This window comes from Phoca vitulina, unplaced genomic scaffold, assembly GCF_004348235.1.
Source record: "Phoca vitulina isolate PV1807 unplaced genomic scaffold, GSC_HSeal_1.0 scaffold26, whole genome shotgun sequence".
Classification (NCBI taxonomy): domain Eukaryota; kingdom Metazoa; phylum Chordata; class Mammalia; order Carnivora; family Phocidae; genus Phoca; species Phoca vitulina.
This window is the reverse complement of record NW_022589729.1, coordinates 6,290,362-6,318,182: the sequence shown is the minus strand read 5'-3', so window position 1 is coordinate 6,318,182 and position 27,821 is coordinate 6,290,362. Positions and strand designations below refer to the sequence as shown.

The following is a 27,821-nucleotide window of genomic DNA, read 5'->3' as shown; positions in this document are numbered from 1 at the left end:
AGATTGAGTAGCGTAGCAGTTAATAATTTGACCTTCGGGGCGCCTGGGTGGCTCAGTCTGTTAAGCGGCTGCCTTCGGCTCAGGTCATGATCCCAGGGTCCTGGGATCGAGCCCCGCATCGGGCTCCCTGCTCCACGGGGAGTCTGCTTCTCCCTCTCCCTCTGCCTGCCTCTCTGCCTACTTGTGCTCTCTATCTCTCTGTCAAATAAATAAATAAAATCTTTAAAAAAAAAATAATTTGACCTTTGGAGTCAGACAGACTTAGAACCAAATCCCAGCTCTGCTACTCACTTGAGAGACTTGGGGCAAGTTCCTTACAACTTTCTTTTTATTCATGTGTGTGAACTAAGGATAATAATAGTATCTATCTCATGGGGTTGTCACAAGGCTTAAGTGAGAAAATGTATGTAAATTGCTTAGTGGAGTGCTGGGCTTATAAGAAGGCTCAATAAGTGTTAAACAAATTTCTATTTTTTATAACCACCCAGGTTGTGGTATTTCGTTAGCAGCCCGAATGGGCTAAGACAAAGTTTTGGAATGCAAGTTACCAACTGTTGAGTGCACAGGTATAAACAAATGGCTATGATTTGTATATCCCACCGGGGATGATGAGACTGGGCTATTTGATACATTTGGCAGTAACAATGCCATGTTATTTGGGGTCAGCTAGTCTTTGTGGGCACCGCAGCTCTGGTCTGTGTGCTCCTTACCATCTGCAGATCCCAAGGGCACCCCGAGATACTCATTGGGAAGTGCTATGCGTGACATCTGGAGAGGGAGGGGAGGGTAAGTGAGAACAAGCAAGTGGAAAGGGACATGGCTATTGGGAGGAAAGGGGAAAGGATTAGAGGCAGAACTGGGAAGTCAAGAAACACATCATCCAAAGCTCATCACTTACTGACAGCATTTGGGTGGGACTCCTTCTGCTTGGTGAATAGGAGAAAAAAAAAATCAGCTTTTGGACCATTTCCAATTCAAATGGAAGCAAAAAAACAAAAACCTTCAGAGGTACAAGAAACAGGGAGAAACTCTCCCCCCCCATCCATATGGATTCTAAACCCAGGAATCGTTTTAGCTGTAAGTTAGGTTCCGTGTCACTTAATAATTTACAAAAAGCTTTTACACGTGTTATTGAATGCCATCGGAAACATTTCCACACAAACAGCAGATTTCTTCACCGCTAGCTTCGCCTTATTTTTTAGACTAGGGTCCATCCCCCCACCACTAATCCACAGTTCCACTTTTTGCAGTTTTAGTCACCTGCACACCTTCCAGTGTGATCTGGAAGGTGATCCTCCTGATGTAGCCTCAGAAAGTCAATAGTAGCCTAACATGACATCACGATGCCTACGTCATCCACCTGCCTTCATCCCATCACAAAGGTACTAAATCTCACATCACCACAAGAAGGGTGAGTACAGTACAGTAAGGTATTTTGAGAGCAACCACATTCACATAATATTTATTACAGTTCATTTCTATAATTATTCTATTTTATTATTGGTTATTATGTTCATCTCTTACTGTGTCCAATTTATAAATTAGACTTTATCATAGATATGTATGTATAGGAGAAAAACATAGTATATATAGGGTTTGGTACTATCTATGGTTTCAGGCATTCACTGGGGGTCCTAGAACATACCCCACGCAGCTACTGTATATGAAAACGAGAGAGTCCATTTGCCCAAGAAATTGTGGGAATAACTGTGCGTGGGTTAAAATAAAACCTATAAATAAATACCTTTACCTTTATCTGCCAAAGGCACCAGTTCAACATTCAAGGTTATGTAGTAGAGAGACGTAGGTTTTGGAGCCACTCACATCTGGGATATAATCTTGGCTCTGTCCGTTATTAGCAACTGGGCATATCCCTTAGCTTCTCTGAGGTCCGTGTTCTCATTTATAATCTGGAGGTCGTGGTATCATCCTGTCACACGGTGGCTGTGAGAATCAAAGGAGATAGCAGAGTGGAGAGCCTGCATGGTGCTCTTATAGTAAATAGCTGACAAAGAGTGGCTGCTTTCTTTACCTTCTGGCTGTCATCATTCCCAGAAATATTGTTGATTTCTGATAAGTAACAATGGGGCATCCCCTTCACAGTTACTTAGATTACCCTATTTTTCATAAGATCGTCTATTTCCCCTGGGTTCAAATAATCTATTTGGCTTAGAACTAATTAGCTATTGATTAATAAAATGTATTATGAATGAAAATATTAATAAGATGCATTATGAATCAAAATATTGATTAATAAAATATTTTAAGAATATAAAAATACTTTCAAATATTTTACAAATCTGAAACTCCCAGCTTCTCAGCTATCATTACTGTGTTTCTTTGTCCATCATGACTCTCTCATCTGTTATCACGTGGCAGAAGAACAGAGATAGTCAGGTGACTGGACCGAGAAAGATAACTTTATTACCGTCACAAAATGAGAAGTGTTAAGTATTAAAATGATATCTGGAGAGCTAAGATTCTTTTTTTTTTTTTTATCTTTTTTTTTTTTTTTTAAGATTTTATTTACTTATTTGACAGAGAGAGACACAGCAAGAGAAGGAACACAAGCAGGGGGAGTGGCAGACAGAGGGAGAAGCAGGCTTCCCGCTGAGCGGGGAGCCCGATGCGAGGCTCGATCCCAGGACACTGGGATCATGACCTGAGCTGAAGGCAGACGCTTAACGACTGAGCCACCCAGACGCCCCTGGAGAGCTAAGATTCTTAACCTCTGGTGCTAAATTACTGCACAACTTAGACCAGTCACTAAATGTCTGAGCCTTAGTTTTCTAATCGGTAAAATGCAAATAAGAACCTCATACTACTCAGTGCACGTCGATATTTTGAACATCAAACAAGACAATGAAGGTACAAATGCATAGACAAATAAAAGGCATTGCTGTTGTTACAATGAAGAAGCCACAATCAACATGAGTTCTAGAAAGCAAGCACTGTTATTTGTAACCACCATGAATGTAAGTGGTGCAACCAGGGTTTTCGGCTGCCTAGAACCCCTCCTTGCTTCCTTCTGGTAAGATGTCTTGTCCCGTTGGACACAGATGTGGGCATATAACTAAGGTTGAGCCAAACATAGTTCCTCATTCCCTGGCCACAGTGCTTGATTCAAATGATGGGCACCTGATCCAATATGGGCCAGAATTCTTCTCTTGAAGTTTTCAAAATATATCAGAGAGAGGTTCCCTGTCTTGTCTGGCCACTAAGGCAGTGAGGAGGTGACTCAGAGCCCCTAATAATTATGTCTCCCCTTGCTTTCTTCCCCAAATCCCTCATTCTGCAATAGGAAAGGAAGCAGAAAGAGATGAGAGACAGTGAAAGAGAATCTCTAATGGAATTTCAGTCTCTGGTTCCAAGTTAATTATGTGAACCCATAAAAGTTCCCTTTTTGCTTAACCAAGCATAAAGTGGGGTTTTGTCACTTGCAACCAGACCCTTCTGGTCAATAGTTGACCAAGAACCTATGCCTATTATAAAGTGCTAAGAATGGTTTTCTCCTCTTCTCCACATTCATGACTCATGAGAAATATAAATTTAATAATTAAAAAAATAAAATGGCCGACTAAATATGACCTTTCCTTACTTCGATTCCTCACCAATGCAGGAGAACTTATTCCTGCTCCGTTTTTCTGCTCCCTCCAAAGGAAAAACTCCAGAAAACACTGTCATATAGTCTTTACTTCCTCAAATACCATTCTCTCTGCCACTCCCCCCCCCCCCCACAATGCCACCTCCATCTCCACCAAACCATGGACAAGGCTTTGTGAAAGTTACTCACGAGCTCCTCATGCCGGAGTCCACTGGTTTTCTATGCTCATCTCGGAATTCTCGGCAACATTTGTTACTGAAAACCTTGCTTTCCTTTTTGAAGACTCTCTCCATTTAACCGCTGAATAATGTACCCTCCTGGTTTTCCATTCCACTTCTAAATGTTGGCGTGTCCCAGGACTCAGTTTTAAGCCCACTACTCCTCTCTATCCAAGCTCATCCCTTTGGTTATCTCACCCAATCCACTCTCCAGGACTTGACTTAAGCTATTCCCTCCTCCTGGAACATTCTCTACCCCACTCAACTCCTTCTCCTCCTGTCTTAGGTCTCAAAAGCCACTTCTTCAGGGAGACTTCCTTGACACTCGGCCCCCCTGTGGCCCACAGGGTGACAGGAAATAAAAGAAAGAACAGACAAAAGAATAAAAGAAAGAGGGAAGGAGGAAAAAAAGTAAGGAAGAAGGGAATGAATGAACATGGTTCACATTTGAGCTCACAGCATTTTGTTTGTGTTAAGGAAACTCTCCATTCCCCAAGCTTTGCATTTACTCAGGGACACCTCCATGGGGAATAACCCTCCTCACCTCTTTCTGTCGCTTCCGCAGCTTTTCTCAGAAGCAGGGTAACTACTCCAATTCCTAGGTGTGGAGGAAAGCGTGGAGCATGCTCAGCTGACCTCTTCTGACCTTCTTTTCCAGATTTGCCTCCCCACAGAGACCTGCAATCCTGGTCCGCACGTCCAGGAGGGACTCTAAGGCGCTGCCCCGGTGCAGGGAGGTCTGGAACTGGGTGGGTGAGTTTAATTCTGGGAGGAACTATTAACAAGCTATTTGCTGCTCCGCATCTAAGCCATATCCTGGACTATGTCATATCTACAATAAAGTTGGCATTATGTTCAAATGTCATCTATATCTTATCTCTCAATTGTTTCCAAACCTAGGAGAGTAAGAGAAGGGTATAACTTATTAGTCCCTAAAGCCCTAACATCCTGGTGCGTTGGCAGGAGCCTGGAGAAGGATTAAGCTAAGAATCTACAGGCCAAAGTAGCCCATGGGGACTGAGGCTCCTGGAGGGGCCAGAGCAGGTGCCGTGAGGTTTGAAGGCTCCAGCGGGAGCCTGGCAGTATTTTGACCTTGACGAGTCACAGCAGCTCACTGCCTTCCAGAAAAAATGCTTGCTGTTACCATTGCAGGGCTGTTTCAATAGGCTCTCGGGAGCATGCGGTTTTTAATTTTTTTTATTTTTTAAATTTATTTATTTATATATTTTTATTTTATTTATTTTAAATTTATTATTTATTTATTTTATTTTCTTTTTTCTTTTTTTTTTTTTTTAAAGATTTTATTTATTTATTTGAGAGAGAGAGAATGAGAGAGAGAGCACATGAGAGGGGGGAGGGTCAGAGGGAGGAGCAGACTCCCTGCAGAGCAGGGAGCCCGATGCGGGACTCGATCCCGGGACTCCAGGATCATGACCTGAGCCGAAGGCAGTCGCTTAACCAACTGAGCCACCCAGGCGCCCTATTTATTTTATTTTCTTAATTTTTATTATTTTTATTTTTTTTTTAATGAGCATGAGTTTTAAGACTGGTTTTTCTCTATGCTTCAGTCTTACTGTGCTGCGAGGGAGAGGGAGAGTAGTTTGCTCTCAGAAACAAGAAGATTGCACCAGAGGAAGGGAGTTTTCCAGAAGCGAGACAGACACAAAAAAGAAAGGGTAATGCACACATCTCTAAATATTCTTAAGGGGGGATTAGATCAGATCAGCGGGGGGACTGGGAACCAAAGAAGTCCTTCAGCTCAGAGGCAGAAAGGCAAGATTTCAGATAGCTGACTGGGCTCTTCATGCCTCCACCCTCACCAGAGAGAACCAGGTCTGGGGAACTATTAAAACTCATCCTTTTAAAGCTGTGAATATTGTCTGAAGTAAAAGCAACTGGGGGATACGGCAGCTCCGCAATGTCTGTCCCGCCCCCCTCTCCCCGCCTCCCCACCATCGTATGTTGGGTAGACGGAGAGCAGGTCCTTTGTATCTCTAGTTCACAGATCTTCAGATGGAGGGAAGACACTCGAAGAACTGCACCTGAGGAGCCTCATTCGCCCTGGCCCCGACTAAGATGACCAAGAGCCTGGGCCGGAAGCTGGTGGCCAATGGGAGGAGACTTCAGTCCTGGGGAGTGGATTTTGTATGTGGAAGTGAGATGCTTTGTTAGCTCGAGGGCGGACTGTGCGGGCTGCTTCTTCCAAACATGGGCACAACCGTATCTTCTATTCTACGTGTTTTTCCACAGGGTGGCCTTGATGCTCCTTCCATCAGATGCTCCTTCCATCAGAAGTGGGTCCACAGGGGGCTCCTGGGTGGCTCAGTGGGTTAGGCATCTGACTTTGGCTCAGGTCATGATCCCGGGGTCCTGGGATGGAGCCCCACGTCGGGCTCCCTGCTCAGCGGGGAGTCTGCTTCTCTCTCACCTTCTGCCTCTCCCCCCACTCAGGCATGCTCGCTCTCAAATAAATAAATAAATAAACAAAATCTTCAAAAAAAAAAAAAAAAAGTGGGTCCTGGGCTTGACACGCCTTCTATGATGTCACTTGCTCGTAATCCATAGAATCTGAGGTTGGACCAGAAAAGGTTTTGATGCATCTACCTTGTTCGATGGAGTGCTCATGTTTGAGACCCTGAGATACCACATACGACATTCAGAGGCCACTCCAGGGTGAGGAAGCCAAGCTACACTGAGACGTCCTGGTCAGTGGTCCCGTCAGCAGTCCTAGACCTTGAGACCTTCCAGCCAGATGATGATGCCGCCACCCGCCATCAAGCCGCTCTCCCATCCGCAGAGTCTTCCCAGCTGAGGCCCCAGACATCGTGGAGCAGACAGGCTGTTCCTACTGGTTCCTTTCCAAATTCCAGCCCACAGAATCCCAAGTATCATACAATGATTGTCGTTTTATGCCACTAAATTTGTGGTGGTTCATTATGCAGCAACCAGAACAAGGAACCACTGTGTAAAGACTGGCACGGCTATACAAAGCTTCCACAAAATTTGGAACTATTTGAGAGGAGAAGCTAGGAAGATTAGCATAGCATATTTAAGGCATTGTTAGGTGAGTTTCAAATCAAAACAGTTACTGCTGATGTAGGGGCTTGCCTGTGTCCTGTGGGAACAGGTCCAGAAAAGGACAGTTAGGACTCCAGGACTGGCTCAGGGAGAATGAAACACACTGAAGGGGCTTGAGGCAAGAATATGATAGCTTGAGTCCAAGCCTGGGTTAAATTTTTTGTTTAAGTGGAAAATGCTTCTCACATGAGGTGATCCAACTCAGAGAGGTGAGAGTTGACACGATTTGTTTGGACAACAGTTGCTTTTGGCAGACCCAGAAAACACTGACTTCACTTTTCCCACTGTGATAAGAAAAAAAAAAAAATCTATGTGGGAAAAACAAAAGTCTGACCCCAAAAAACAATGACAAAGTGAAAAGAAAAGAAGTCCAACAAAAATGCCAGCCTCCTACGTGGTGGAGAAGGAAAGAACAATTTTAAGAACTTGATTAAACCATTAAATCATTGACAACTCCACTGAGCATTTCTGAGAAAAGGACACAAAGGAAGCAAAACACTAGAAGCACCTCCCTCCCAAATGTCAGAACAAAAAGATTTAGCAGGATGATACGCCGCCCAAGGCCTGAAACATCCCAAACCTGTGGAAAGACGATGTCTGCAGAAGCATAAAGTAGTAGAAGGAGCAATAGGATCACCTGCACACATTCAAAACAGCTTCAGCTCAGACATCTGCTAAGCCCGACGCTCAGGCGGGATCAAACGTGGAGTGAGGGAGAAGCTTCCTCAGAGAGCAGGATTCCCAGGCCTAAGTGGTTCTGGAGCTAAAGGCAGAGGCAACAGTCCCTGAGAATTCCCTCAGAGAAAGTTCCATTGAATAAAGCCTGCTCACGGGAGAGTGAGTGTAAACAGAGCACAGGAGCTCAAGATGGAAATGGAATCCAAAATGTTCCTTTGTCCCTCCCTCCCTCCCTTCCTTCCTTCCTTCCTTCCTTCTTTCCTTTCTTCCTTCTTCCCTCCTTCCTTCCTTCCTTCCTTCCTTCCTTCCTTCTTTCCTCCCTCCCTCCCTCCCTACCTCTCTCCCTCCCTCCTCCCTTCCTCTCTCCCATCTCTTTCTCTGTCTCTCTCTTACACACACACACACACACACACACACACACACACACTGATTGGGAAAGAAAAATGCCACAAACAAAATATGGAGCTTAAGATGTCATTGCTGCAAATTTCTAAATTCTATGAGCAGGCAGCAATATTTTAAATGTCACTCTCTGGGAGAGGATGCAGTGCGTTTACCAGATGTGGAAAACTTGGTACATAATTAACTTCTTGTTACCACTGGAGCTAAGTATGCAGGTCTGGGCCCTGGCCAGTCTGGCTCCATCCTGCTGGCATTGTAGAGAGGCAGAAAACCAGAGGACGCCCTCTGTCTGCTGTTCTGTTCCCGACAGCCTTGAGGCTCTGCGAGTCCTTCCAAGTGGTAACGAGGGCCTGGCTTATTCTAAGTGCTGAGTCCTTTTTTTTTTTTTTTAATTTTTTTGGTTTGTTCTTTGGTTTTTATTTTATTTTAGAGAAAGAGAGAGAGAACGAGCACGTGCATAGTGGAGGGGCAGAAGGAGAGAGAAAATCTTAAGCAGACTCCCCACTGAGTGCGGAACCCAATGCAGGGCTCGAGCTCACAACCCTGAGATCATGACCTGAGCTGAAATCAAGAGTCAGATGCTTAACCGACTGAGCCAGCCAGGCGCTCCTAGGTGCTGAGTTCTGGGAACCTACATCCATCTATATTAAGGGCTCTAACTCTGGGTTACCATTATCTTTGAACTCTTCAAAAAGTGTGACAGGAAATTAAGATAATACCCAGGGGCCAAAAATGAAGTGAAACTCAAAATCCATCAAGATGAGCTGAAGCCAGAATCTGACTTAGGGATATCTTTCTGATAAAGACAAATGTTCCAGCCTTGGATTTTAATAGCCACATAGACACAGATGGCATAAGAGACAAAACTTAGATCCATGCAAAGGCGGACGTTGGATCAGAGAGCCCCTCAAAGAGAAATCCCTTGGTGAAAGGTTGAAGCGAAACAAAACCATCAAACAAACAAAACCTCACTGCCACAAAGGAGACAGTAAAGAAACTGCATGTTTCAGCCCTGGTTATGGGGGAAGAGGAAAAACTCTCCCACAGGAAGTTGAAACTATACTATGGCTTCATGTGGGAATGCCGTCTACATTTACATTACCTATGTTGTAATGTAACAACAACAACAACAAGAGCTCTCAAGCAAAGAACTTTTTTATGTGTTCACAGGCTGGTAATACCCTCAGGTACCCGACAGAAACAAACGCATATCTTGCGTGGAAGAATGTACTTAAAATCTATTCCTCAAAGAATTCCCTCAGAGAAGGTTCCATTGAATATGAGTGAGTTCAACGCTAAAAAATCATGAAACACATAAAACCAGAGAAGGGAAGCCACCTTGAGAGAAGCAGCAAAAATAATAAATAGCAGGGGCTCCTTGGTGGCTCAGTAGGTAGAGCGTCTGACTTAATGTCAGCTCAGGTTGTGATCTCAGGGTCGTGAAATTCAGCCCCTCGTCAGGCTCCACGCTCAGCCAGGAGTCTGCTTGAGAATCTCAATCTCTCTCTCCCTCTGCCCCTCCCCCACTCTCTCTCTCTCTCTCTAAAATAAGTAAATAAATCTTTTAAAAATTAAAAAAAATAATAATTAACAGCAAAATCAGACATGTAAAAGTTGCCGATGTTGAAACAACAGCTATAGAACATAAACTAAGTATATTTAATATACAGGAATAAAGGAAGATGTGGAAAGTGTGAGTAGAGACCAAAGCAACATAAATGAAAAATAGCTAAAATTAAGAACTCAGTAGAAGGTGCCCCTGCTCCTCCTAGCTGGAGTGTTATCAGTGAAGGCCTGACGGGGAGCCTGACCTCTCACTCCTGCCCAGTGTCAACAGAGGCCAAGTGGGAACGTGGACTTCTACTCCCAGCTTTTTTTTTTTTTTTTAAAGATTTTATTTATTTATTTGACAGAGAGAGAGCGAGAGCAGGAACACAAGCAGGGGGAGTGGGAGAGGGAGAAGCAGGCTTCCCGCCGAGCAGCGAGCCCAATGCAGGGCTCAATCCCAGGACCCTGGGACCACGACCCAAGCCAAAGGCAGACGCTTAACGACTGAGCCACCCAGGCGCCCCCCCGACTCCCATCTTACAATGACAAGCAGGACCCCTTCCACAAGCACAGTGTCAGAGAAGTTCTGCTCAAACAGAAAATGTCGATAAGATCCACAGTCTCCTACGACCCCAAATGTCCAGAACTCAACTGAAAATATTTCATTATACCAAAACCCAGGGAAATTTCTGCTTGAATGAAAAATAATACCAATGCTTGGATGACACAGATGTTAGGAGGAGCTGAGAGGATTTTAAAGTAGCCATCATAAAAATACTTCAGCAAGCAATGACGAATATACTTGAAATAAATGAAAAAATAGTGTCAACAAATAGAGAAGAACTAAATGGAAATTTTAAAACTGAAAAATACAATAACCAAAAAAAACACACACACACAAAAAAACCTCAGTGGAGGGGGCTGACAGCAGAGTGGAGAAGACAAAGGAAAAAATCAGCTAACCTGAAGATAGAATAATAGAAAGTACCCTATCTGAACAACAGAGAGAAAGGAGGGGGAAGTTGAACAGGAGCCTCTGGGTTGGTGCTGGCAAAATGGCGCACCCAATGAGGGCACGGAAGCTCTGTATGCCTTCGCCCATACCTTGCCTGGGGCAGTTCTTCTATTTGGCTGTCCTAAGTGTATCCTTTATAATGAATCAGGAATATACTGAGAAAACAAAAGACAAATCACAATGACTCCAGTCTGCTGTGTGCATCTGCTGAAGAATATGGTCGCCTGCTGGATGAAAACGTGGGATCCAAGTTCGATGGCATTGGTGTGAGTGCAATGGCCAGCAAAGGTAATGCCCATCCCCAGCAGCTCAGACGAGAGGCTGATTGGGAATACTGGCGGCACCACAGAGATGTGAAAAGTATTAAGAAAAAAGAAACACTTCAAAAAGAAGAGGCTGAAAACCACTCAAAAAACTAAAAAGCAAAGAAAATGAATGTTTCCAAAATAAGTTAAGGATTAAAATTCTACTTACTCCTAAAAAAAGGATGAGCAGGGTCTCAGGGACGAGTGTGACTAAAACAGCTATAAATGGGGGAACAGAGGGGTGCCTGAGTGGCTCAGTTGGTTAAGCGTCTGACTTGGTTTCAGCTCAGGCGATGATCTCAGGGTTGTGAGGTCGAGCCCCATGTTGGGTTCAATGCTGGGCGTGGAGCCTGCTTAAGATTCTGACTCTCCCTCTCCCTCTGCCCCTCCTCCCTCCTCTAAAAATAACAATAATAATAAATAAATGGGCAAAGATAATGGAACATAAAGGGAGGTAAGTCTTCTACACTTCACTCAAACTGGTAAAATACTGACACAGTATTGACACACTCGGATGAATTAGGTGTGTGTCATGCAATGATTAGAGTAGCCACTCACAAAGCTATGCCAAGATACACTCAAAAACTCAAAAAAAATAGGACAATCAAAATTGAATTCTAGGGCGCCTGGGTGGCTCAGTTGGTTAAGCGACTGCCTTCGGCTCAGGTCATGATCCTGGAGTCCCTGGATCAAGTCCCGCATCGGGCTCCCTGCTCGGCAGGGGGTCTGCTTCTCCCTCTGACCCTCTTCCCTCCCATGCTCTCTGTCTCTCATTCTCTCTCTCTCAAATAAATAAATAAAATCTTTAAAAAAAAAATTGAATTCTAAAAAATGTTCAAGGAAGACAGGAAAAGGAAAACAGAGAAATGAAAAACAGAAGGAATGAACAGAAAATAAAAATGAAATGGTTAAGCCTTCACCTCCAATAATTGCACTGAATGTAAATGGTATAAATATAACAATTCAAAGGCATACAATTGGCAGAATGGCTTAAAAAAATCCGACTACATCCATACCATGGAATGGTACTCAGCAATACAAAGAAACCAACTACTGATACACACAACTTGGATGATCTTAAGGGCATTATACTAAAGAAAAAAGCCAATTTTAAAGGTCACATATGTATGATTCTATTTTTACATAACATTTTTGAAATTATAATAAAGATGAAAACGGATGAGTGGTTTTGAGGGCATAGAGATAGGGAGTGAGGGTAGGGACAATGGGTATGACTATAAAAATATGGCAAGAGGGATAGCTTTTTGGTGATGTAATAGCTCTGTATCGTGATTTTGGTGGTGATTACATAAATCTACACATGTGGCAAAGTGGCACAGAGCTTTACACACACATTGAACCAGTATCAGTTTCTGAAAAAGTGAGGGCAGATCTGAAGAACTGCCTAGACTATCTAGAATGTAACATGGAACAACATAAAGGGGAAAATATGAAAAACAGTGTACAAAATATGGAGGACAGAATGAGAAGATCTGATATTATCTAACTAGTGTTGCAGGAGGAGAAAATAGAAGGAACAGGGGAGAGGCAAAACTAGAAGAAATGGTATCGGAAAATCTGGAATTTATAAAAGATACAAATGCTTAGATTTGGGAAGCACAATGATTCCCAGGTGGGATAAATAAAAAGAAATTTATGTAGGGAAATTGTAGCAAAACTGAAGAAAACCAAAGATGAAGAGATCTTTTTTTAAAAGATGTATTTATTTTAGAGAAAGAGAGAGAGAGTGAGAGAGAGAGAGTGTGTGTGTGTGTGTGTGTGTGTGAGTGGGGGGAGGGGCAGAGAGAAGCTCCCTGCTCAGTTGGGAGCCGGACACCCAACTGACTGAACCACCCACGCATTCCCCCCTCTTTTTTTTTTAAAGATTTTATTTACTTATTTGAGAGAGAGCGAGAGAGAGCACAAGCAGGGGAGGGGCAGAGGGACAAGCAGACTCCCCGCTGTGTAGGGAGCCTGATGTGAGGCTCAATCCCAGGATCTGGAGATCATGACCTGAGCCAAAGTGAGATGCTTAACTGACCGAACCACCCAGGCGCCCCTACAAAGACAAAGAGATCTTTAAAAGGTAGAGTACATGGAAGTCTTGGTGCCGAACTTACCCAACATGGACGTCCTGAAGAATGACATCCATCCCAGTGGAAAACAACCCAAGCTAAAACTACTGGAGGAACCCTGGCTCTATCAGGCGGAGAAGACACTCAAACTGAGATTGAGCTCAAAGTGAACAAGACTGGGGGTTCTGTGGTTTCATTTTGACACACCTTTGGTCTGTCCTCTAAATTAATAATCAGACCCTTTGATTTCAGGAACGCATCAGGTCAAACATATCTAATTTGGGTTTTAATTTTTCTTTCCTAATTTGGTATTGTGAGGTGATTCACATTTAAATTGAGGGCGTTTTTATATCGCTGACATTGAATTATTAAAATATCTTGACGCTACCATTTCATGTCACTGTGTAATTTCTAGTGAGCAATACTGACCACCTGTGGTCTCAGGGTTGATTTCCCTGATACACTTACAGTTCTAATCCATTTCAGTCCTTAGGGGGTATCAAAATTGCCAAGCTCTGGTCCCAAGAAGAATACCCAAAGGAAACAGTGGTTGGTATTGGGAGCCCAAGCCTTCAGAAAGTGGGCAACTCTGTCCTGTTAACTGTTCCTCTAGTCCCGAAAGGAGAGCCACAAGTGAAGAATACACAAAGCAGCAGAGGGTAAAGGGGAGATCTCTGTTCCTGCTTGTCTCGTGTTTCCATGAGGGGCCCACTAGGGCGGCCTCTGTCTGACCCCCTTCATTCCCGCTCCAACTTTCAGGTAAGAAGTCACTCCTGGAGTGGGAAGGTCTTCTCTCACTGGTGGGTTTAGTTGAAGGAATGGAAGAAGCCTGGTTCTGCCCCTCCTGGGCTTTACCCTTCCAACAGCCTGACCTCAGAGAATGTACACTCTCTCTGTTTTGGGGCCCACTTCTGCTCCCCCAGTTGTTGAGCTCTGCTTCTAAGAGGAAGGGCAAGTTTACTGCTGAGCCTATTGTGACATTCAAGGTACATTCTCCAATCCAGCTTTTATCAGGAACTAGGCTACTCTTTTTATTGTTACCTGACTATCTTTGATCCCTTAGTCCTCACTTAGCTCTAGACTCAAGGTGGAAGTTATTTATTGGTCCCATAATGTCCCAACAATGTCCTCAGTTGACTCTAGGCACCAGCTATAAAACTGTTGTTAGTTCCGTTCTATCCAGTCCTACCAAATCTCAAGGCAGTTTCTTCAGGTGAAGAATTCTACAGAAAACAGGTGGCCCATCCAGACAGCGCCTCCTTCAACCTGACTTTTCTGCTGCTCTCCTCTAAGGAACCAACCTCGAGTTCTCACTGGCCTGAGTTAAGGATCATCTTTTTCCTATTGCCTATTGGGCTGATACATTTTTAGTGTTGTCCCAGCAGATAAAGAACAAGAGAACAGGGGCGCCTGGGTGGCTCAGTCGGTTTAGCGTCTGCCTTTGGCTCAGGTCATGATCCCAAGGTCCTGGGATCGAGCGCCGCATCAGGCTCCTTGCTTGGCAGGGAGCCTGCTTCTCCCTCTGCCTGCCACTCCCCCTGCTTGTGCTCTCTCTCCCTCTGACAAATAAATAAATAAAATCCTTGAAAAAAAAAAAAAGAACAAGAGCACAGATATACTTCATTGAAAATTACTTCCCTCAAAATTTTCTCAAGACACCTTCTCAGAGGTAGACAAAAAATATCAGGACATGGATTTTGGAAGATGTTTCTAAGAAAATGGAGTCACTAGATTTATTGCCACTTATAAAAAATGATGGCCTATCATACTCATCAGAGACACTGATACATAATGTTTTATAAAAACCACATTGACTATGTCTCTATCGGAAGACCGAGGCAGAGGAGAAAAATAATAAATATATTCTTTATATCTTATAAGGATCTGGCCAAAAGAAAACCAAAATAATAAGCTTACTTTCAGCCCACCTTCCTGGAAAATGAAGGCTCTCGGTCAGAAAAATGGGAATGTCACTACTTGCTAGACAGAACTATAGGGAAATGTTTAAAAGGCAAATCACCTTATGGCAGGATAGAGATACGGAAATGTGAAGTCCTGGTTCTAGCATCAACTTTGGGTTAACCTTAAAACCTTTGGTGCCTCAGTTTGTTTGTTTGCAACTTGGAAATATGAGCTTCATTTGCATTATTTTAATGAGTGACATAGTCTGATGTTAATACCATTACAACAGTTGAAATATATAATTTTTAACAGTTGAAAAATATAAGCAATGCCCTTCTACAAAGTGTTACCTTGAGCACTGAAAGACAAGGAAGGTCATGTTTACAAGAACCCTTTGAAAAATCATGCATGGTGAAGGTTTTATTATTTATCAAAAGAAAAGCATATCAATTCTTGAAAATCGGTGTAATGATACATGAGATGAGGCTTAAAGTGGTTACGTATCTTCTCCATTAGTCCCAGGAAATGAGGGAAGAAGTTCCGGAGCCTGTATTTTCCGGTTACTCGTCCCTGCAGCTCCTGGTTCACCCCACTAAGGATGCTGCTAACCGGTCATCAGCAAGATACATGTTTTGTGTGGTTTTCCAGGACTAGAGATGGACCTGTATTGATCAAATGTATAACTAACAGCAAACAATGATGAGTGTTGGCCAGGGATAAGGTGGGCTGCCAGTCGTGGGTATGGAGTAGAGCAAGGGACTTGTCTGCAGAGGGGGTCTTCCTCATATTTCATTCATTCCTTGTCCCTTCAGCCCTTAGACAATCACTACTAACCACCACCACCAGGTGCTATGTTGAGCAGTTCACACACACACTGTAATTTCATCCTCACAACACCCTTATGAGATAGATCCTACCTACCCATTTTACAGATGGAGAAACTGAGGTTTAGAAAGTTTGAGTAATTTTCTGGAGGTCACTAAGCTACTGGAATTGGGATTCGCTTTATGGTGTATTCATTGGCACTTTTTGACATGCTATTTTGTGATTATTGCCAAGCGATTTTCCACGGTTTTTCTTTTCTTGGTGAAGCAGAATAGGGCCTTTAAGGGCCTAGACTCAACCTTGTCATTTCTTTGTAACTCTACCGTGAACTACCTATGTAACTGTGGATCTGACTCTCAGCCTCTGTTTTCTTATCTGTAAATGAAAATAAGCAAATATTGTCTCATAATACACACGATTCTCCAATTCAATGCAATACATTTTAATTCTTTCATAAAACATACAGTTCTCCAAATGTATGCCCACTGTGCTGGGACTATTGTCTGTACACTTTCCAAGTGCCTGACATCCCACAGATGTCAATAAACACTTGGTTTTCATTAAAATTTAACCCAGATATCAGTCAGAGCAGCCTCTGTATGTTAGAAGAAGATGGCTGAGAACAAGGAGCTGGTTTTTCCTCTTTTTTTTCTTCAGTTGAATTTGACTTCACAAATGTGAAATAGCTCCTATGTTTCAATCTTCAGTTAATCTTTCTTATTCACTCCCTAGAACTGACCCAGAGCCCTGTCACTGGGCAACCAGAGGGGGCAGGGGCTCCCCAAGGCGCCGCGAGCAGACGGAAAGAGATGTGAGGGAGTACGTGAGGAACCTACCATGGGACAGACACTGTGAGCTGTGACGGGCATGTGTTTACTTACCACTGAACCCTCATGTGAAGTTAATTGTTCAAAACCCGAGAGAGTGCTTGGAAAACAACGGTGTCAGATATGGACAAATGGCAAAGTACCAACTTCGGGAATTAAGTGTGATTCTTAAAATTATATAATAATTATTGCAAATTCCCCATCATTCCAATCCTGCCTCTGAACGATTAGTGTGAAAAGCTACGTTCGTTTGGGCGGTTCTGCCCCCTTAGTGACTGCATGGTATTTGCTACTGGGAGAGAGGAAGCAGATTTCCTCTTGCCCCTCCTGAAACTCTCAGAGCCTTGCTTACTTTGCTAGTCTCTGGATCGAATTTACTCTACAAGGAAAGGAAACTAGATTTGCTTTCAGGGTCTACAGGACTGTCCAGGTGAAAGGCTCCCATCAGGCTAGAGTCCTGAGTCCTAACTAGTACTGACTAGTTTAGACTAGGAGCTGATGAGAGCAACCAATTAGCACTGTGTTAAAACCTTCAGCAACCGGGAATTTTGTGGATTACTGTGCTCACTGCCTATAGCAATTTGGTTGGAGAAACATAATGCCACAGAGGTGGTGAGAAGGAGGGGGACAAGGACAGGGAGGGTGGAAGGAGGAGGGGGAGGGAGAGAGAAAGAGAGAAAAGGAGAGAGAGAAAATGAACACAATTTGGACTCAAAAACAATTCAAGTAAATTCAAAGGAAAGGCATTTTGTAAAAAAATAAAATAATATAATAAAATAAAAAGCAGATATTTCAGATATAAATTTGTCTCCTATACATTATATAAATGGTAAGCCTAATCTAGCCCAGAAAGGACTGCACAAAATTGCCTCTGGTTTAAAATAAAGGCCAATGTACATAAAGGTATCTATCTGTTCAAGTTTTGGGCAAGGGCATAGAGAGTTCTATTCATTTTATTTTAAAGAAAACTCAATCCTGAGAAATAATCAAAAATAAAATACAGACATAAAAGACAAAGTGAAAGTCAAGGAAAATCAAGTAAACAAGGAGTAGGAAAAAAACATAAACAAAGCACATTTAGTTCCTAAGTTTAGAGAAAGAAAATCCTTGGTGTCACATATCTCCTGGGATCAGAATCTACATGTTGTTTTAACCCCCTGCCATTTCTGCAAACACACATTTCAGACTTCCCCTCTTGTTTGTTTTTTCTTTCATGCTTGAGATTTTTACTTTTTTCATTTTGCCTTTTACTTTAGCCAAAACCACCTGCCTCCCCTATCATTTTTCATGTTAGGGATGGACTCATGCCGGCAAGGGATTGACCCAGAACTTCCAGGCTCCTTCATCTCAGCTGAATCTTCTACACATTCCTTTCTCGCAGAGTTTTTTGTTTTCTTCTGTTTGTTTGTTTGTTTGTTTGTTTGTTTAATTTCTGGCTCCATCTGTCTGATTCTCCAGCTTCTCTTAGTCCATGAATCCCAGAGATGCTTTAAGACTTAGCTGTATAGACAGTCTATTCTGTTCATATTTAAAGTTAGTGGTCTTATTTTTTACTTTCTTATAATGTCAAACATCAGATGTAACTGGTGTCAATTCCCACATCAGACAGATCAAGCAGAATGAGTTAAAGATCCACAGAACCAGGAGAGACTGAAGGCTTGCTAAGTAAACACTCTCTCTGGCCACAGATCCCACAGAAACAGTGATGGGTTATCTTGGTTTTGATCACTAAACCAGGAGGTACCACAGAGCTACAAGTTAGGGTTCTAGACACATAGAAATTCTTTATCCTAATAAATTAGGATATAATAATTATCCATTAGGTCAAATCTTCTAAAGTCAAGAGTAATTTTTTCTTTCATATTGTATACCTCCTGGTATAAATTAATATGTATGGATTAATCACATTTCTTCTTGAAATAGAAGACAATTAAAATTACGTTAATGTCAGTGTATGAGATTCATCCAAAAGCTTACTTTGAACTTATTTAAGTGATGGGAAAGTTATTAAAATGTATGTTTTAGTAAAAGTGCTGAATCCTAACTCAAGATATAATGTAATAGAAGCTAAGTAGCGATGCTAAAATTACTTGGAGGGTTTAAACATTCTGAAATTTCTAATAGAATAATGCAGTACCAAAAGCTACCAAAATAAAGTGAACATAGACTATGGATCTTATTGGCTGTATGTATACAAACATACACTATACTTGGTTAAAGTAGCAAACTATATAGCATCCGACCCTTTAAAAGAAGATAGATATTCTGGAATTAAGGCAATAGAAACTGATATGGTCAGGGTGAAATATTTGTCTTAAGCCTCTTTTGTCATCTTAGCATGAACATAGACATTGGAAAGCACCACTTCCCAAACAAGACCTGAACTAAGACCTATCTGATAATTCACTTTATAAAAATAAAATTATAGTTGTCTATCAATTTTCACACTGGTCAAAGAATCAAACCCTTTACCTAAATTTCCTTTGCTATATGCAGGTGTATATAACGCCTGAAACATTATGGGAAGTTCAGTGATGGCAACAGTTCCATTAATCATTTGCTAGAAATCCACTTCCTTGCCTTGAAATTATACTTAGCGATAAGAAATAAATAGTTGTCTTATATCAAATATGTGAATTTTATAATCTGGAATCTCAAGTAATAATCTCTACATGATGACTGATGGAAACAAGGTTTAGGGTCTCAAGTTAATTCATTACTATCTTTTTCAAAGATGAGGCTTTCACGGATTCATTAAAACAAATAAAGATATAGGTTCTAGTTTCTTCTTTGTTCCCTTTTATAGTTAATACATACTATAGGTGCTCTCATAACATACATTCTACCAATAGGAAAATGTAGACGGAGATTGGATCAGGGACTGGACTCAACTGACATAATTTACACTGGTAGCAAAGACAGGAGGAATACAATGAAAATTGCAATCTTAGAGCCAAGGCTCCCAGGCTTAGTAGCAGAACACCCCTACTAGTGAGAGGAAACTCATCAGCATCAAATAAGGAATATCTTGAAATTTCTTAGACTCTGGATGAGCAATTAGAATTCAGTGCTACTGGATTATTACATTATTCAAAGTCTTGCATGTTGGTTTCTTAAAAAAACAACAGTTACTCTTTACCAAGTGCCTGTTAAGTGCTGAACATGCAGGATCTCACTTAGTCCTTCCTACCTCCGTATTACCTGTGGGCAGACAGGCTAGGTGAGCTAACTCTAATGCTGCCCTGTGGTAGAGCCATGATTTGAACCTGGTCTGTTCATGTGATGGGGCTAGAAATTTCTCTCTTCTGCAAGAAGCTTTTTATATATACTTAATTCCTATTGTGGCCATAAAGAAACATGTTTCCATCTCCTAATTTATCTTATGAATTTATTACTTTAGATTTATTGTTCTCATCCAAGATTTAACTCCATCTTTTGACAGATGACCCAGTATCCACCCTGGTACCCACCTTAAGTCCCACCTAAAGATTCACGTGTAAATAGTTTTCCTTTTTCTCAAATAGGATGGATGCATACAGTGAATAAGTACAAATAGTTCCATCTTAAAAAGAACTAAGGTCACTAGATCATCTCCTTTATTTTTTTCTCTGTTTTACATAAATTCTTCCAACATATATTCCTAAGAGTTTATCAGCCTAGCCACTTGTTTGACACTTTGCTTGATATCAGCTGGTTAGGTAGGTTAGCACTTTTTTGAACGTATTTTATGGGAACACTAAAATATTATTTTTAAATTCAAACACAGCCATGTCGCATCTGGCCCCTAATTAAATGAGACTGTTTTCAATATCCACTTCCTTTCAAATGGCTCCCTTTGTACCTGCTCAGTACCTTTACTCCCTCTCTACCTCTCTGAACACTTTTCATTCCTGGTGACTAAAACTTAAAAAAGACCAACCCCCACCCAAGGTGAAAGCAGCCCGCTGCCCCACCAGCTCACAAGGAACGGTGGACTGGAGGCAATTCCTTTGAGAAAGATCTCCTGGAAAGTCACAGACGAGAGGCCCACCAAATCTGCTAGCACATCTGAGGACTATTTACCTGTTCCGGCGTCCCCCAGGGGCCTGTGTGTCGAGCAGTAGCAACAGTCCAAGATGACATAGTTCAGGACATTGAAGAACAGCCCGATAATTCCAGCACTGAGAACCAGCACGGGCTCCTCCGTCTTCTGGGGATCAATATACCTTTTGACAGCTTCAACCAGGATGCTGAACATCAGAGCCACGGCAAAAACGGAGTTTCCCAATGCTCCCACCACATCTGCCCGGAGAAACCCGAAAGTGCTCTTCCTGTGCTGTTTTATGCTGCTGGCCCTCACACCAAACAGAGCTATGATCATGGACACCAAGTGGGAGAGGACAGCAAAGGCATCAGAGGCCAAAGAGAGGGAGTTGCCTATGTGGGCGATCACTAGCTCCACCACGAAGAGGAGGATGCTCACGATGCACATGAGGATTAATCGGAAGCTTCTTCCTGAGTATCGCCCCATGGCGCCCAGCTCTCGGGCCGTTCCTTGCCCTCTCCCGGGAAGGCTGAGCTGTTAGGGGAGCAAGCTACAGATTTAGTTGTTATGACTCCTGGATAACTCTCCCCTTCAGACTTTCAGCACTTGTCATATTTGGAAATCACCTTTTATAGGCTGCTATAAAGCTATAAAACAGTTTAAAGGGCAATTAAGCAAGAGATGTCACGTGAGCTGGGACTTATGGAAATTGAAGACACCAGCTTCAGATGCAGACTCGAGGGGAGTTTGTTTGTTTATTGTGTGTTTCATTACAAAAGCCAAGAGCCTCTGTGTCTTTGAATCATGTAGAAGCCCATCCGTGGCTTCGGCCTCTCCAGTCTCGGTGTGTACAATAACTAACTCTGGTGAGATGAGCCATTTGAAGTGAACATCATGTCTTGTCTACCCGGTGGGTAAATATTTTGAATTCTGTTAAGTGCATGGAACAGGGAACATTTCTAGGGGTCACTAATCCACTGATCAGAGCTACAATAAGTAAAAGCCAAAGATGAAGCTAGGGTGATTTTTCTACCGCCTTGTCCGTTGATCTGGAATAAACAAGAACCCTACTTCCAAACATTCTCCATAAAGAAGACAAGAAAAACATTCCTCACGTTCAGAAAAGATAAAGCACCTTTAAGCTGAAGGAGTTAACGACATAACTCCAGTTAGTCTCAGGAAGAAAGCCAAATTATAATAAGTTGATTTAGCTGATGCAAGGAAATTTTTTTTGTTTTTAATCTTATCATCTGTCGCTTATAAACCATAAAGATTTACCAGGTCCCGAATATCTAAAACAGTAGCGGCCTCTATTGTTTTGAGTAGACTGCCTACAGTCAATCCTTTACAGAGATACAGACTGAAATTATTATACCCAATCTTTTCTGAATTTAAAGTCTGACTGTGATGGTTAATTTTAAGTGTCAAGGTAACTGGGCCACCAGGTGCTCAAGACATTTGGTCAAACATCATTCTGAGTGCTGCTGTGAGGGTGTTTTTTGGAGGAGACTGATACTTGAGGCGGTAGACTGGGTACAGCAGATTGCTCTCCCTGATGAGGATAAGCCTCATCCTTTCCGCTGAAGGCCCGAACAGAGCAAAATGGCTGACCCTCCTGTGAGTAAGAAAGAATTGCTCCTGCCGGCTGCCTCCAAGCTAGGGCACTGGCTTTCTCCTGCCTTCAGGCTTACACCAAAACATCAGTTCTTCCTGGGTCGCCAGCTTGTGGTCTTTCGGACGAGAACGACACCATTGACTCCCCCAGTTCTCGGGCTTGCTGACTCACCTTGCAGATCTTGGGACTTCTCAGCCTCCATTATCGCATGAGCCAATTCCTTATAATAAATATTTCTGTTTATATACACATCCTATTGGTTTTATTCATCTGGAGAACCCTAATATACTGCCTTTAACTAAAACCTGACAATTTCCACGCAGCCCTTATAATTTCCTCAGCATCTCAGAAATGATCTCCCATTCAGCTGATGTTGTAAAGTGAGACTTCTAATACAACCAGATGGTGCAAATCACTGCACTCAGACTATCCCACTCATCCATCCATGCAACAAATACTAAGTTCCTACATGTCAGATACGGTCCTAGACTCTGGGTAGACAGCAGTGAATAAAAGAAAAATCTGCCCTCATGAAGCTTACATTCTAGTGGGGGAGAGAGAGAATTAACAAATTATTCATGAATGTATTGAATGTCCGATGGTAATAAGAATTATGGACACGAATGAAGCAGAGAAGAGGGGTACAGTGTTGACATAGGAGTGGGGGTGTTATTTTAAATAAAGTGGTCAGGGAAGAATTGACTGACATGTCCCTGAGTACAGATCTGAAGGAGGTAAGAAACTGAGCCCCGGAGATGCCTGAAAGAAGTTCTTTCTGGGCAGAGGAAGCAGTGAGCATGGGAAGTTAAAGGAGCAGCTAAGTTGCTCAGGCTGGTTGGAGAGGAGTGACTGAGGGAGAGAAACAGGCTATGAGGTCTGAGAGGGCGATGGTGGGAGGGGGACAATCACGCGGGGTCCTGAGAGGGGAGAGCAGAATGACAAGATCTAATTTACATCTTAAAAGACTCTTTGGATCCTGTGTTGAGATTACATGAGAGTAGAGGCACCAGTCAATTGCAATGATCTTAAAACAAAAGACTGGTGACTTCGACCAGGTGGGAAGAGGGAACTTCCAGGCAAAACCGGGCACATAATGCACGGGCTTCAGTACGAAATGAAAGTGCAAGACCTTTTGTTGAAAAATTATTAAGAAATTTTAAACGGTGTAGTCACCATGAGAAACAGTATGCCAGTCCCGGGAAAAATTATAAATAGAATTGCTGTCTGATCCAGTAATTCTACTTCCTAGTATATATCCAAAAGAATTGAAGGCAGGGTCTCAAGGAGATATTTGCACCCCCATGTTCATAGCAGCACTATTCCCAATAGCCAAGCGGGGGAAGCAACCCAAGTGTCCACTGACAGATGGAAGGATAAGCAAAACGTGGTATGTGTGTGTATGTGTATACGTATACATGTGTACATACAATGGAATATTATTCCACCTTAAAAAGGAAGGGAATTCTGACACGTGCTACTACAGGACACTATGCAACATGAGATAAGCAGGCACAAGAAGACGAATATTGTATGATTCCACTTACATGAGCTATTTATCTAAAGTAGTCAAATTTATAGAAGCAGAAAGTTAGAATGGTAGTTGCAGGGGACTGAGGGAAAGGGGACCTGGTTTAATGAGTATAGCTTCAATTTGGCAAGATGAAAAAGTTCTGCTGATTGGTTACCCAAAAATGCAAATATACTTAATACTTAAGCATACACTTAAAAATGGTTAGGATGATAAATTTTGTCATTCCATCACAATTAAAGATATATTTTTTTTCATTATTAAGAATTGCAAGACAAGGGCGTCTGGGTGGCCCAGTTGGCTAAGACTCTGACTCTTGATTTTGGCTCAGGTCATGATCTCAGGATTGTGAGACGGAGCCCCACATCGGGCTCTGCGCTCAGCATGCAGTCGGCTTCTCCCTCTCCCTCTGTTCTTCTCCCTGCTCTCAAATCAGTAAAATCTTATTTAAAAAAAAAAAAAAGAATTTCAAGATAGCAACCGTGGAGCGTTCAACCAAACACAGGGCCCTGGGTGGTTCTACAAGCGCACACCCACCCATGAGTGTACCCAAACATGTTTTGAGGTTAGAGTCAATAGCGTTTGCTGGGCAATTGGAGGTGAGGTATGAAGGGAACAATCAAGGTGACATTAGAGATTGGGCCTGATGTTACAACTGAAATGAAGGTAAGACAAAGATGGCCACTGTAGGGTCAGGGTGGGAGCAAGGGGTGGAAATGCCCTTGTTTGGCGTATCTGTTAGACAGCCAGGTCGAAATGCTAAGTAGGGTGTTGAGTTTGGAGTTCAGGGGAGATGGATAGGCTGGGAATATACGAACTTGAATGCTGACAAGCAGGAGGTCACCAAGGAAATGAGAGAAAATTGGGAAGAGAAGAAAATACGAAGAGATGAGAGAGAAGGACCAGAGACACAGAAGGGAAAATAGGAGCGTGCTGTATTCTGAAGGCCAAGGAAGAACATGTTTCAAAGAGGAGGGGGAGTCAGCCAGGCAAATGCCGAGAGCAAGCAAAAGGAGGAGTGCAAACGATGGCTCAGTTTACCGCTGTGGAGGCCACTGGTGACCTTAGCAAGAGGGCAAATGACGTGGGTTCAAGAGAACAGACAAGACAAATCAGAGCTGGCAAGTAGACAAAAGCTTTACTTTAAGGCTAAAGGGATATGGAATCAAGAAAGGGTTATTTTTTAAAATATTTTATTTATTTGAGAGTGAGCGCGAGGTGGGGCAGAGGGGTAGGGAGAAAGAATCTGAAACAGACTCCGCACTGGGCACGGGGCCCGATGTGGGGCTCGATCATGACCTGTGCCAAAACCGAGAGTCAACACTTAACCGACTGAGCCGCCCAGTGAGTGCCAAAATTTGGTTTTGGTAACATACCTAAAATATATTTTGAAATATCCCTATTACACGAGACTTAATTAATAAAACATTTTTTGTTGCTATTTTTTAACATTTTTATATCATTTCAGTACTACTGATGTTCCAAACTCTTAAATCCTCCAGTAAAGTTGAACAAAGACACTGAGCCATGGAAATGTGTTTGTATCTGTAATTTTAAGCCTGGCGGTGTGGCAGAATGGGGTTGATTTAGTTTTCCAGCTATTGTGATCGCGAGCACAGGATAGCTGTCAGCACGCTGCTGTTGGCAGGGATCACCTCCCCGAGGCTACGCCTCCTCCTAACAATGCACAGCCCGGGTCATTGCTCCACCACCCTGTCCACTCGACTGCTTGATTTTGCAGCTAAAATAGACAACATCAAGGAGATAAAGCCAAGAGGAGGAAAAATCATGTTTAGTCACTACTAGATGCTCTGGCACTTTGCACGGAGCAGGCACTCTAATTTATTAAATAAATGGCTAGCATTTTCTAGACACAGTGAAAGTGACAAGCAAAGGGCCAAAGACAGGTTTGAAAGAACAGGGTAGCGGCAACTGTCTCCCTAGACTTCAGACGCTGACAACCCCTAAAAACCGGAGTTTTGTGACAGATGACTTAGTATTTATAGCCACAACCAGGCATAAAGTCGGGTGCTACGTGCAGACTCTCCAGCCAAAGTGCCTTCTCTCTGCTCGCTCTGTGGAGTGGTCTGTGCTGATCTCAGGCCCCACAGCCTCCGCAGCAGCAGCCTGATGAGGTGCTGTTACTGATTCTAATAAAGGCTTCCTATGAGTTACCTGCATAATTAAGAACTATTTTAAACAGTCACAGATGAACCTAGAAATGGCTAACAGGTAATACACACTAGTAGTCCCAGTGAGCAGAGCCGGCAGTAAATATCCCTTGACCTGTGTGTTTTCTTTTTGCAGCAACAAACACGAGGCTCACAATCACTTCTGTGACTGTCGGTCATATATCTAGTTAATGGCCGTCATCTGCATGTAAAATACTGATCATTTCTTAAAGGATATCTTTTGGGTTCTTTTGGATTCAGGTTTATGCACCCTCTTGAAAAGCAGCACCACTCTTAAGATGTTTGAAAAAGTTTTGGTATTTTAGCTGAACCTCAATTTAAGAAAGCAAGCAATTTTTCACGAGCAGATTTGGGGTGAAGGATTCCTTCCTTAACATAATTACTTACTGGAGAGTTCCTTTAAATAGTGAATACCTTTAAAAATTAACAAGTCAGGAAATGACAGATGTTGGCGAGGATGCGGAGAAAGGGGAACCCTCCTACACTGTTGGTGGGAATGCAGGCTGGTGCAGCCACTCTGGAAAACAGTTTGGAGGTTCCTCAAGACGTTAAAAATAGAGCTACCCTACGACCCAGCAATTGCACTACTGGGTATTTACCCCAAAGATACAGATGTAGTGAAAAGAAGGAGCACATGCACCCCAATGTTCATAGCAGCAATGTCCACAATAGCCAAACTGTGGAAGGAGCCGAGATGCCCTGCAACAGACAAACGGATAAAGAAGATGTGGTGCATACATACAATGGAGTATTACTCAGCCATCAGAAAGGATGAATACCCGCTATTTGCATCAACATGGATGGAACTGGAGGGGATTATGCCAAGTGAAATAAGTCAAGCAGAGAAAGACAATTATACGGTTTCACTCACATGTGGAACATAAGGAATAGCACGGAGGACATTAGGGGAAGGGAGGGAAAACTGAAGGGGGAGAAATCAGAAAGGGAGACAAACCATGAGAGACTATGGACTCGGGGAAACTGAGGGTTTCAGAGGGGAGAGGGGTGGGGGGATGGGGTAGCCAGGTGACGGGTATTAAGGAGGACACGTGTTGTAATGAGCACTGGGTGTTACACGCAACTAATGAATCACTGAACACTATATCGAAAACTAATGATGTACTGTATGGTGGCTAACAACATAATAAAAATAAATAAAAATTTTAAAAAAAAGGAATTACATAACCTTAAAAAAAAAAAATGAATACCTTGAAAGCAGCAAACTTCAAGCTTTTCTGTAATTAGTTCTACAAACTTCGAAAAATAGCCTGGGGATTTGTCTTTGCACCAATGATTGCCACCTCCTCCAAAATGGCCAGGGGCTATGGGACAAAATGTGGTTATTAGTCTCTGATCTACTTTTCAACCTTTTGTCATGGACCCACTAAAAAAACCTTATCCTTTAGAGCATTTATGCTTGCAGAAAAAAAAAAAATAGAAGCCAAAGTAAGTATTGTTAATTAAAGCTACAAATTAGGAGCAACTTACAGTTGACTCTGCACGGTCATAACAACATTAGGTATTATTTATTTAGTATGTGTCAGGCATTGTTCTAAGTACTTTATAAGGGAGAGTAACTACAATACAGGTATTAGACTTCTCTCCATTTTACAACTGAATAGGCACTTTACACAGCTAAGGGTAGAAAGACAAGATAAAGCATTCTGAACTGCCACAGTTCAATAAGAAATTGGGTACAGAAATGTGGCTCATGTATTTATCTCTTTAAATTAGGTATATGAATATATATACTCAAAACGTCAGTCTTGATGGCATGTTGTATTTAATCTGCTTTGACAATTTCCTACCAATTTAACAGTTTTGCTATGTTCTCACACACAGCATATACTTTCATGGTTTTGCATATGCTATTCCCTCTGCCTGGAATGTCCTTCCTTTTCTATTTATTAAAATTCCACTTATCCTTCAAAGCATGACTCAAAATTCAAGTCCTTTTTGAAGCTTTGTCCCTTATTGGTATGTAT

At 42.4% G+C, this 27,821-nt stretch overlaps 1 protein-coding gene across 1 annotated transcript in view; it reads right to left on the bottom strand.

Annotated features, from left to right (window-relative positions):
- The window catches only part of SLC30A10 (solute carrier family 30 member 10), a 40,600-nt gene extending 19,613 nt beyond the window's left edge, over positions 1-20,987 (bottom strand). The window contains exon 1 of the mRNA XM_032422246.1: positions 20,540-20,987. Coding sequence (XP_032278137.1) covers positions 20,540-20,987 — 448 coding nt within the window. The remainder of the gene's footprint in view (positions 1-20,539) is intronic.
- Positions 20,988-27,821: the final 6,834 nt, after the last annotated feature.